This window comes from Oncorhynchus clarkii, chromosome 20 (genome assembly GCF_045791955.1).
Source record: "Oncorhynchus clarkii lewisi isolate Uvic-CL-2024 chromosome 20, UVic_Ocla_1.0, whole genome shotgun sequence".
NCBI classification, from domain to species: Eukaryota; Metazoa; Chordata; class Actinopteri; order Salmoniformes; family Salmonidae; genus Oncorhynchus; species Oncorhynchus clarkii.
This window is the reverse complement of record NC_092166.1, coordinates 78,748,080-78,761,588: the sequence shown is the minus strand read 5'-3', so window position 1 is coordinate 78,761,588 and position 13,509 is coordinate 78,748,080. Positions and strand designations below refer to the sequence as shown.

Here is a 13,509-nt window from a genome sequence, read left to right as displayed (position 1 = left end):
GTCCTGCTCTTTGAATTAGCTTGACAGGCTAATGTAGGTAACAACGTAGCTAGCAAATTACGATGGATTCTGCTGCTTATGAGCTGCGATGAATTAGCTTCCCAGATAATGTAGGGAGAAAGAGAGAGAGAGAGAGAGAGAGACAAAGGGAGGGAAAGAGAAAGCGAGAGAAAGGAGAGGTAGAGAAAAGGAGGGAGAAAGAGAGAGAGAGAGAGAAAGGGAGGGAAAGAGAAAGCGAGAGAAAGGAGAGGTAGAGAAAAGGAGGGAGAAAGAGAGAGAGAGAGAGAAAGGGAGGGAAAGAGAAAGCGAGAGAAAGGAGAGGTAGAGAAAAGGAGGGAGAAAGAGAGAGAGAGAGACAAAGGGAGGGAAAGAGAAAGCGAGAGAAAGGAGAGGTAGAGAAAAGGAGGGAGAAAGAGAGAGAGAGAGAGAAAGGGAGGGAAATAGAAAGCGAGAGAAAGGAGAGGTAGATAAAAGGAGGGAGAAAGAGAGAGAGAGAGACAAAGGGAGGGAAAGAGAAAGCGAGAGAAAGGAGAGGTAGAGAAAAGGAGGGAGAAAGAGAGAGAGAGAGACAAAGGGAGGGAAAGAGAAAGCGAGAGAAAGGAGAGGTAGAGAAAAGGAGGGAGAAAGAGAGAGAGAGAGAGAAAGGGAGGGAAAGAGAAAGCGAGAGAAAGGAGAGGTAGATAAAAGGAGGGAGAAAGAGAGAGAGCGAGAGAAAGGGAGGGAAAGAGAAAGCGAGAGAAAGGAGAGGTAGATAAAAGGAGGGAGAAAGAGAGAGAGAGAGAGAAAGGGAGGGAAAGAGAAAGCGAGAGAAAGGAGAGGTCGATAAAAGGAGGGAGAAAGAGAGAGAGAGAGACAAAGGGAGGGAAAGAGAAAGCGAGAGAAAGGAGAGGTAGAGAAAAGGAGGGAGAAAGAGAGAGAGAGAGACAAAGGGAGGGAAAGAGAAAGCGAGAGAAAGGAGAGGTAGAGAAAAGGAGGGAGAAAGAGAGAGAGAGAGAGAAAGGGAGGGAAAGAGAAAGCGAGAGAAAGGAGAGGTAGATAAAAGGAGGGAGAAAGAGAGAGAGCGAGAGAAAGGGAGGGAAAGAGAAAGCGAGAGAAAGGAGAGGTAGATAAAAGGAGGGAGAAAGAGAGAGAGCGAGAGAAAGGGAGGGAAAGAGAAAGCGAGAGAAAGGAGAGGTAAAGAAAAGGAGGGAGAAAGAGAGAGAGAGAGAGTGATGTCAGCAAGCGGGAAACACTGCCTGAAGAAGATGAGAACATTCTGGCCTCATCTGGGACAAAAGAGCAGAGGAATATGACGGTTGCCATAGTCACACCACTCATCTAAAGAGCTAGTCTTCACCCGGTGTCTTTGAGATATATTTTAGGCTACAGTCACAGGGTGATACTCTATGAGATATGAATAGCCTCCATTCATGTTTCGTGTTTCTTTAAAAAAAGCTGCTTATGGTGTTGATGTGCATTCAGCTCCAAGTAAATAACCTTGACTACCAGTAATAGATCACAGCTAAGAGAAAGCTGTCAGCAAGGCCAGCTGTGGACATTGGCTAAAACAAAGAGAAGTTGAAAAAAATGGATAATAATGTTTTTTCTGTCAGTTTTATTCAATACTGGCAACTGGCTTCTGGCAGCTTCTATACATATTATTCAAAATGTGTATAGAAATACAGTAGTATAGAGTAGCTCTCCAATAAATTCACCTCAGATCAAACTATTTGAAAAGCAGAATCTAGACTGAGAATTAGGAGAGGGTGGTCGGTCATTTCAGACCTATGTCACCCTCTCTGACCTCTCGCTCCTCTAGGGAAACTCTTGAGCTGTGACCCCAAACACATGCATTACACACACAAACATGAGGTGACGAGAGAGAGAGAGAGAGAGAGAGAGAGAGAGAGAGAGAGAGAGAGAGAGAGAGAGAGAGAGAGAGAGAGAGAGAGAGCGAGCGAGAGAGAGAGAGAGAGAGGGAGAGACGTACACCGTTTTGGGGCGAGGGGCTGAAGCTCGAGGGTGGCTTTGTTCCTCTGAGAAGTTTGGAATAGTATACAGGTCAAAGGTCATGGTCGGTTGACCCCAGGGCCATCACTCAGACTGGAGGTCATGGAGGTTCCCCAGAGAAGAGGGTTAGGGTACTTAATCCTCTTAAACTGACCTCTCAAACACACACACACACAAGCAGGCAAGCACGCACTTCCACCGAGAGAGAGCTTATCTGACCGCTCGGCACGCCAGATCGGCCTCATCTCATGTAGATTGTGACCATAAGAAAGTCTTCAGCCCATCATGAATTTGACTGATACAACACTTCACATAATGAGTTTAACTGATACAACACTTCACGTTATGAATTTGACTGATACAACACTTCACATAATGAGTTTGACTGATACAACACTTCACATAATGAGTTTAACTGATACAACACTTCACATCATGAGTTTAATTGATACTTCACATCATGAGTTTGACTGATACTTCACATCATGAATTTGACTGATACTTCACATCATGAGTTTGACTGATACTTCACATCAGGAGTTTGACTGATACTTCACATCATGAGTTTGACTGATACTTCACATTATACGTTTGACTGATACTTCACATAATGAGTTTAACTGATACAACACTTCACATCATGAATTTAACTGATACAACACTTCACATCATGAATTTGACTGATACTTCACTTCACATAATGAGTTTGACTGATACTTCACATCATGAATTTGACTGATACTTCACATCAGGAGTTTGACTGATACTTCACATTATGAGTTTGACTGATACTTCACATAAGGAGTTTGACTGATACTTCACACTATGAGTTTGACTGATACTTCATATCATGAGTTTGACTGATACTTCATATCATGAGTTTGACTGATACTTCACATCATGAGTTTAATTGATACTTCACATGAGTTTGACTGATACTTCACATCATGAGTTTGACTGATACTTCACATCATGAGTTTGACTGATACTTCACATCATGAGTTTAACTGATACTTCACATCATGAGTTTAACTGATACAACACTTCACATGATGAGTTTAGCTGATACAACTCTTCACATAATGAGTTTGACTGATACTTCACATCAGGAGTTTGACTGATACTTCACATAATGAATTTAACTGATACTTTACATCATGAGTTTAATTGATACTTCACATAATGAGTTTGATTGATACTTCACATAATGAGTTTGATTGATACTTCACATTATGAGTTTGACTGATACTTCACATCATGAGTTTAACTGATATTTCACATAAGGAGTTTAGCTGTTACAACACTTCACATAATGAGTTTTACTGATACAACACTTCACATAATGAGTTTGACTGATAATTCACATCATGAGTTTAACTGATACAACACTTCACATAATGAGTTTGACTGATACAACACTTCACATCATGAGTTTGATTGTTACAACACTTCCCAATGAGACCCAGTTTACTCATGCATAATGGTTGCATCCAATAAGACACCCTATTCCCTTTATAGTGCAATACTTTTGACCAGAGCCCTATGGGCACTGTATAGGGAATAGGGTGTATACAGAATAGGGTGTATAGGGAATAGGGTGTATAGAGAATAGGGTGTATAGGGAATAGGGTGTATAGAGAATAGGGTGCCATTTGGGACAAAGCGTAATGCCTTTCACACTTCACTCCAGAACATAACAGCTCATTAATGACTACAGAGGCCTCATTTTTTTCACTAGATGAGTAAATACGTAATAACAGAGAATAAGGGTTTTCTCTTCAAATCCCATTCAGAGCTCAAGTCAAGCTTAAAGGATGTTTGTGACTGTCTCCTCTATGTGTTTTAGAATGAATAATGCAAGAACACGTCTCTTCTCTCAGTATGATAATGATTAATAAGTATGCATTTATATAATCTGTTGAGAGGAATACACACCAGACAACAAGGCAATCATGTTAAGACTGTCTCATAAAGAGCATCCTGTTATCATTTGAATTGTTTGGGAGAAGTTACAGCAGTGAGTTTAAAAGTATCTTGACTCATTCTTTGGCACAAAATGTACCCTACATGGTGCACTACATCACATCTGGTCAAAAGTACACTCTTAAAAAAAAAAAGGTGTTATCTAGAACCTAAAAGGGTTCTTCGACTGTCCCCATAGGAGAACCCTTTGAAGAAACATTTTTGGTTCAAGGTTGTACCCTTTTGGGTTCCATGTTAAACCCTTTCCAGAGGGTTCTACATGGAACCCATATGAGTGCTACCTGGAACCAAAGAGGGTTCTACCTGGAACCAAAAAGGCTTCTCCTATGGGGACAACCAAAGAACCCTTTTGGAAGAGTGTAGTGCACTATATAGGGAAGAGGCTGTCATCTGGAACACACTCCTTGAGCCAAAGTGCATGATAAAAACCTTGGTAGCTTGGTAGTTTGTAAAGACAGGATGAAAACAGCAACTACGTCAATAACACCATAGACAAGCACCTTAGTGTCTTTCTCATTAAACGGTTTTCTATTTTTCTTTCTTGCACTCTAGTTTGTTTCGTTTACTTTCCTTGTCTATCTCTAAATCCCTTCTAATGTGTTTACTCTTTTATCTATCTTTGTCTCTCGGTGTGGAGGTGATTTCATATTGGATTCCCACAGTGTGATTGCTTGATCACGACCCAGATGTTCATTGATGTATGGTTTTGTCGGTGTGTGTGGGTGGATGGAATGATTACGTTCCTGTGAGGCAGAGGAATGACTACCGGGAGACATGTGCACATAAAACACAAACAAGGAACATACACACACGTTGTTGAGTAGGGAACAGGTGTTTCTTTAGCTATAAATGCACAGCCATGTGCGTAACACCACCCACACCTTTCTCTCTCTCTTCAGAGGACAAAAAAAAAGGAGAAGAAAGTTGCCATGAGAATGTGAACAGAAAAGTAACTGTCATTTTCCAAAAAACAAAAGAGAGTGATATCCAGTCAGATCCGAATCAGTGACAGGCTGAACATCAGAAAGTAACCATTACACAGAGAAACGAAAGAACTTTAATGAATCCTCTTTATGGGATCAGGATCCCACACTACAGTACATCAGCATTCAGCCCTCAGATAAATAAATGAAGTGAGTAAGAGAAAAGATAGTAAACAGGGTTTTAAAAAACATGATTCAGGTGGTTTAGTAAATTATACTTGAAAACATCATTATTTTGAAGTTGTTATCTTTACTTGAATATAATTAGTACTTTACTCTACTTCACTTTTTCAAACCACCCCCCCCCCCCCCCCAAAAAAAAAAAAAAAAAACAGAATTCAACACAAGATAAATGCCTAATCTAAACAACTATTTGTGTGTAAAAACAACTATAAGGAAAATTGTGTTCAACTTACTACATTTTCATAATATTTCCTTTTAACTTAAGAATTTCAAGTTCATCCAACAACTTGCCATGTGGCTCTATTTTCAGAGGAAGGTCCTTGTTTTTTTTTAACTTTACAAAACGTTTGCATGTTTGAAGAACGAAAAGCACATTTGTATATTAGTATCAAACTGTTTGTTATGCTATGAGGTGTAATGGATCATGATGAATGGATATCAAACCATCAGGCAAGACTTTCAATAATAAGACCACCCATTCTCACCATCGGTAAGATCATGTGCGCCACTCTTGACAGAGGCAAATGCATCAAGCTACAGTGCAATGCTGGCAGCTTTACTGCCAGTCAGTATTAGTGGAATGCGCTCAACAATTCCTGCTAAAGTGGATAAAAATGATGAGGCGATGAAATACATATTTATTTATTTTTTATTTTACCTTTATTTAACCAGGCAAGTCAGTTAAGAACAAATTCTTATTTTCAATGACGGCCTGGGAACAGTGGGTTAACTGCCTGTTCAGGGGCAGAACGACAGATTTGTACCTTGTCAGCTCGGGGGTTTGAACTCGCAACCTTCCGGTTACTAGTCCAACGCTCTAACCACTAGGCTACCCTGCCGCCTTGTTTAACACTAAGACATGATCAATGAAAGTAACCAATCAGAAAGTAACTAATCAGAAAGTAACCCATCAGAAAGATTAGGTATATCTAAGTGTACAACAGTTCTGGATTTGATCAAATTAACTTGGATCTCAGCCATTTATTTATGCTGGACTTAATATATTAGAGTTTGTGAAATGCTAAAAGTAAAAATATATCATGTTGGAAATACTCAAAAAGCTGATGCAAATAGTTGCCTCAATTGGTTTAAGTGAAACTAGCACAATATTTTTTTACAGTGCTGATCTCCCTCCTCATTGACAGAGCACAACGCCCCCTGAAGGCCCCATGTACCAATGGGGCCTAAGGTTCCCCAGCAGCCTGTAGTAGGCATACTCAACCCTCAGCCTTGCTACCCAGCATCCCCTTGAGCATGCCCACCACGTCCACAGACATATGTCCCTATATGAACAGACAAAATAATTACAAATTCACAAAACACAAAACAATGGTTGAGCATGCTTTGTAATGTTTCTAAAACAATACTAGTATGTGATATATTATTACATACATTTTTTTGTGACCTGAGTCTTTTAACCAAAATATTACAGATGAGACAAAAATGTTCACCTTCCCATTTAATGGCGTGCGGTTACCGTGGTAACGCCACTCCAGTCATGCTTGCGCCAGTGAGATTGAGTCTGACTAGTAGAAGCGTCTTCCCTAGAAAAACAACCTAGCTTGTGAATAAAACAATGTGAATACCCGAGAAATACAAGGACAAAGACTCACTTCAGTAGACTTTAGTTTTGAGTAAACTAGACAAACCTTTACGCCTGTGCACAGCACTTCTAAAAATGAAACTTTCACTCAGCTCTTCACATGAGCACCTTGAACACAGGCAGTGTTGCAGCGTGAGGTGGAATGGGCGATACATTATATAGGATTCGCAGGTCTTTTGACTTCATTTAGTCGCTATGAAACAAAACGGAGGGAAAACCGCTACTGCAGAATTTATTTCACTATATATGTGATCAGAGGTGCAACTTTCACTGGGGATAGGGGGGGACATATCCACCCCACATTCTGAAATAGCATTTTCGTGAACTCCCCATGTTCTGGGGTCTTGAAAGAACAGCCACCCTTTTACCCTCCCGCACTGTTCCCGCAGCAGGAGTGACATTCAGAGGAGGCACAACGCAATCTTGGCCCTCCTTCCACTGCTCAGCGTGTGTGTTATTGGACACATTGCCCGATAAGTTGCTGGGAAGGATTCAGAGACCTCTGTTACTACCTGTTTGAGCAAGCGGGATGATCCGATCCCAGCTCTCTCTCAGCTTCCTCCACAGATCTGCTCATGTACCCTAGCTTTGTGCATCCTTCACCCAGCAGGCTTGAATGCAGGCTGGCTGAAGACGACATTTGTGACTGTAAGATGGGTCTAATGGAACAGTGGTTCTTCATACAACCACATCCATGTCGGTGTGCTGGCCTTCCTGGGATGTCAAGCTTGAAGGACAGACTGATAGAAAAAAAGGGTGAGGCCAGTCAAATGAACCCCCTCCAACCTCAAGAGGAACAGCTGTTTGTCCAGGCCCAGCCGACCCACCCTCCTCAGCAGTTTTGTACGCTGTCTCCATCCCACTAAGACCATCATGATATACCAATCCCTGGGCTGCTTGTGGATGGAAACCCATGACATTAGGACAATGTCCACTAGGCCCCGTCAACCTTTTTGTAGTGGCAGGTACTGTACAAGGCCGCAGCTCGAATCCAGTGCTGACCAGAATGAATGAACAAGCATCCTTTGAAGCTCCTGTATTAAACCTCTGGCTGTGACACTATCAGGGTGTAAGTGGCCAAGCTGTTGGCTACCAGAAGCCTTCCTATATAGGACAGCAACCATTTCCCCTGAGATAGTCTGGCACACACCTTCTCCACTAAAACCTCCCAGTTATTTTTCTGAAACTCCTCTGAGCCTAAAAAACTAAAACTGTCCATTCCTACCCCACTGCAACCACGCTGGTAGCTCTCTGTGTGTGTGTGTGTGTGTGTGTGTGTGTGCGCGTGCGTGAGCAAAAAAGCATCAATGTCGGCAATGAATTCAGAAACTCAAAGTGGCTTTTGGTAATTTCAGAAAAAAGGTTTTAATGTAACAGATATGGATCAGATATGGAACACAACTTACATTGTGCATCCAGACTATTTAGTTTGAAAGTCCACATAATGGATAACACTCAATGAGAGGTGCTCAAATAAATGAAGCATCAAGTATTGGGAGTAAATAGCATTCTACATAGTAGGCTGATTGGGTATGGGGAAATAGAACATTTTATATTATGTGATATTTTGAACACACACACTTAGCTGCGGGGCCTCTCCTATTCTACTGGCGCTCAATGGTCCTTTTTTAAACAATCAAATGTACTGAGGTAAAACTAGACATAAAACACAGACAGGGGGTGGTGGAAAGAGAGAAAAGGATGGGAGAAGATGAATGGATGAAGAGGGGAGGAAGAATAAAAACAGATGAGGGAACTACTCCAACCCTCTTCAACCACAGCATGATGACAAAGACTGATACAGACTTCTGTTCTCCAGACCCCTGCAGGAAAGGAGCTTAACAACCTGATTGGCTATCCATTAGCTATGTCCCCCTACGTCTTTCCTAACGCTGGCACTCTCATGCCGTTGGGTTTGTCACCATGGCAACCCAGTGGCAGAAACCACACTTCTTCTTAATGGTCACCGTGGGCCCTACTGACTCTCACTGCAGGTGCTGTAACCAGTGTGTGTAGAACATCAGTCGAGCACATACACACACACACTCATTCGGATGCTCTCACACATGCGCGTACACACACACACACACACACATGCGCACGTTCGGATGCTCTCACCCATGCACGTACACACACACACACAAACACACACACACACACATGCACTGTGACGTGATCCTTCGTTGCTCTCTTGTTCGACTGCCAATACTGTAGTAGCTGTTCTCCCTGTCTTTTGCCTGGTACAGTAGATATGGTGCAACACTACACCACAGTAGTTGACTGTCTTTTGCCTGGTACAGTAGATATGGTGCAACACTACACCACAGTAGTTGACTGTCTTTTGCCTGCCAGTCCATTGCCTGGCCGAGTGTGAAAAAGCCTGTAGAGTGTAGAGGACTGCTGGATCAATGACCTGATGTGAGTCAAGAGAACAGCCCCACAAGGTGGGGAGTCAGTGTGTGTGTGTGTGTGTTTGTGTGTGGTAGTATTGATCCAGTGTCCTAAATTGTCCCGGTAAATCTAGTCATCTCACACACTATAGCCATCTGGCTGGCTGCAACACACATCTTCAGACACCTCAACAAGCACACAAGATCAACACAGATCAACACAGATCAACACTATCACACTGATCAACACTCTATCACACAGATCAACACTCTATCACACAGATCAACACTATCACACAGATCAACACTCTATCACACAGATCAACACTATCACACAGATCAACACTATCACACAGATCAACACTCTATCACACAGATCAACACAGATCAACACTATCACACAGATCAACACTATCACACAGATCAACACTATCACACAGATCAACACTATCACACAGATCAACACTCTATCACACAGATCAACACTATCACACAGATCAACACTATCACACATATCAACACTCTATCACACAGATCAACACTCTATCAACACAGATCAACACTATCACACAGAACTGCACTATCACACTGATCAACACTATCACACAGATCAACACTATCACACAGATCAACACTCTATCACACAGATCAACACTATCACACAGATCAACACTCTATCAACACAGATCAACACTATCACACAGATCAACACACTATCACACAGATCAACACACTATCACACAGATCAACACTCTATCACACAGATCAACACTATCACACAAGAGCAATACTATCACACAGATCAACACACTATCACACAGATCAACACACTATCACACAGATCAACACTATCACACAGATCAACACACTATCACACAGATCAACACTATCACACTGATCAACACTCTATCAACACAGATCAACACTCTCTCAACACAGATCAACACTCTATCACACATATCAATAATATCACACAGATCAACACTATCACACATATCAACTCTATCACACAGATCAACACTCTATCACACAGATCAACACTCTATCACACAGATCAACACTCTATCACACAGATCAACACTATCACACAGATCAACACTCTATCACACAGATCAACACTCTATCACACAGATCAACACTATCACACAGATCAACACTCTATCACACAGATCAACACTCTATCACACATATCAACACTCTATCACACAGATCAACACTCTATCACACAGATCAACACTCTATCACACAGATCAACACTCTATCAACACAGATCAACACTATCACACAGATCAACACTCTATCACACAGATCAACACACTATCACACAGATCAACACTCTATCACACAGATCAACACTCTATCACACAGATCAACACACTATAACACAGATCAACACTCTATCAACACAGATCAACACTCTATCAACACAGATCAACACTCTATCACACAGATCAACACTCTATCACACAGATCAACACTCTATCACACAGATCAACACTCTATCACACAGATAAACACTCTATCACACAGATAAGCACTCTATCACACAGATCAACACTATCACACAGATCAACACTATCACACAGATCAACACTTTGTGATGGAAGGTTTGGTTGGGTGTAATTGTGTTGCTGTCCTGGGGCTCTGTGGGGTCTGTTTGTGAACAGAGCCCCAGGACTAGCTGGTTGACAGGACTCTTCTTTAGGTTCATCTCCTTGCAGATTTGGGCTTTGTGATGGATGGTTTGGGAATCACTGTCCTTTAGGTGGTTGTGGAATTTTAACGTCTCTATTATGGATTTTGATAATTAGTGGGTATAGTCCTAATTCTGCTCTGCATGCATTATTGGGATATTTGTATAGAATTCTGCATGCATTCTCAATTGAGTACACGTGTAAGATGTGTAAAGGCCATAACATGAAGAACGCGTCCACAAGTCTGACATGTGTCTGTCTGTGTGCGTCCGTCTACTGGCATTCGATCCTAACCTTGAAAAAGCGACTTGAGCAAAATAGAATAATAGGTGTTTGTTTAGGGCCTTTCATGACATACATGTGAACGTATTGTTCGTCACCTAGTGTTTGGCTGCCCTTGAAGAAAGAGTCAATTCCCTGATGAAGAAAATGTGTTGGTTGGTTTGTTGTGCAACTTGTACAATGAAACTGAACCTCCTGCTAACATTGTGTCTCAAAGTACAGCATGGTCGCACATGTGCTCACACAACCCCCCCCCCCCCCCCCCCCCCCCCCCCCCCCACCCCCCACCCCCCCCCACCAATGGATCTAAAGCTCATTTAGCACACAAATTAATCTCCATGGCTTCGGAAGCCCTTGGGCATCACAACACAGTATTCTAATGTTCCATCAACATGCCCCAGGCAAAAGCCACTAAGCCGCCAAGGCCAGACACTGTTACACAACAGCCCTATCCACCTAACGCCATACAGTCAGTGCTGTTGGATTGGCTAATTAACTAGCAAATGCCATCACTGTAATGGGGAGTTTAACACCATTCAATGTCTCCAGAGACCAGACACAAAACAAAGAATGAAAAAACATTTGAAAATAATGATTATAGTTACTGGGAATTAAGTTATTATAAAATATGCAAATGAGGAAACAATTATATTATACTGAGTAATTCACCATCCATAATTGAATTACAGTGATAACATCCAGGCTGTATCACAACCGGCCGTGATTGGGAGTCCCATAGAGAGGCGGCGCACAATTGGCCCAGCGTTGTCCGAGTTAGGCCAGTGTAGGCTGTCATTGTAAATAATAATTTGTTCTTAACTGATTTGCCTAGTTGAATAACGGTTAAATAATAAATAAATAAATAAATATAATAATAATAATATGGGTATTACAATTAGTAGGGACTGAGGTGATTGGAGGATTATATGATACAATGTTGCCTAAAAAAAACATTGTCCGATCATAGATATCTTTCATACTCCATCAGAGAGCTCCTATTGGCTCATAGCAGTGAGACTAAACGGTCTAGGAAGAGGCACATTTTTTGCTAGATTATTCATTCTTATAAAATACTGTGCATACAGTGGGAACAACAAAAAAAAGGTCAGGTTCAACTAGAAATAAAATAGCTGAAAGCTGGTGCATTGAATGAAGCGTTTGTTTATAACCCTGGTGAGCAGCAAACCATTCACAGCTGATTGGATTTATATAGTGCTTTTCCTGATGCACAAAGTGCTTGCTTAGTAAGAGGGAAAATAGACGGCGATATTAAATTCCTGAATGTTGTATACAAATCTCTCTACTGTAATTACCAGCTCTTTGTAGTTCACTACTCTATTGTAGGGCACCATCCTATTGTAGTGCAATACCCTATTGTAGTTCACTACTCTATTTTAGGACACTACCCTATTGTAGTTCACTGCAACACTACCCTGTTGTAGTTCACTACTCTATTATAGGGCACTATCCTATTGTAGTGCACTACCCTATTGTGTGGCTGCCAGATAGAGAGACAGAAAAAACAAGAGGACACTTACTTGTTCCTGGTCTCGTATCTGCCTGTCAATCCAAGACTCTGTGGAGGATGACAAGAGAAAATCATCACTGTGTATGTTTGAGCACGGAGCTAGGCATGCATAATACAACATCAATTCTTGGGAAAATTCAATTCCACATAAATTGTCTCAGTAAATTGCAGCATTTCTTTGCCAATAGCCCCAACCCCGCCTCCTCCTTAGTCTCCCCTCCCCCCCCCCCCCCCTCCCCTCCCCTCCTCAGTTCCCCCCTCCTCCTTCCTTCCTCAGTCCCCCCTCCTCCTCCTCCCTCCTTCTTCCTCCTCAGTCCCCATCCTCCTTCCTCCTCAGTCTCCCTAGTTTTCCTGGAAAGGACATCTTTAAAGGTTAAATGGTGCATGTCACAGAATTAATATTCTGTTGGGAATCAGGTCATATGTGGACTATTTCTCCAAGAGAAAGGACTGATGGAGACAGTGGGACTTATAGTGGATTGATTGAAGTGGTCCCATGAAGTGGTCCCAATGAAGTGGTCCCATGAAGTGGTCCCAATGAAGTGGTCCCAATGAAGTGGTCCCAATGAAGTGGTCCCAGTGAAGTGGTCCCAGTGAAGTGGTCCCAGTGAAGTGGTCTCATGAAGTGGTCCCAGTGAAGTGGTCCCAGTGAAGTGGTCCCAGGAAGTGGTCTCAGGAAGTGGTCTCATGAAGTGGTCCCATGAAGTGGTCCCAATGAAGTGGTCCCAGTGAAGTGGTCCCAGTGAAGTGGTCCCAGTGAAGTGGTCCCAATGAAGTGGTCCCAATGAAGTGGTCCCAGTGAAGTGGTCCCAGTGAAGTGGTCCCAGTGAAGTGGTCTCAGGAAGTGGTCTCAGGAAGTGGTCTCATGAAGTGG

The 13,509-nt window shown here is 42.2% G+C and overlaps 1 protein-coding gene across 1 annotated transcript in view; it reads right to left on the bottom strand.

The window, feature by feature from the left end:
• LOC139377171 (ankyrin repeat and fibronectin type-III domain-containing protein 1-like) overlaps positions 1 to 12,710 on the bottom strand; it is a 165,841-nt gene extending 153,131 nt beyond the window's left edge. The window contains exon 1 of the mRNA XM_071120176.1: positions 12,646 to 12,710. Coding sequence (XP_070976277.1) covers positions 12,646 to 12,710 — 65 coding nt within the window. The remainder of the gene's footprint in view (positions 1 to 12,645) is intronic.
• Positions 12,711 to 13,509: the final 799 nt, after the last annotated feature.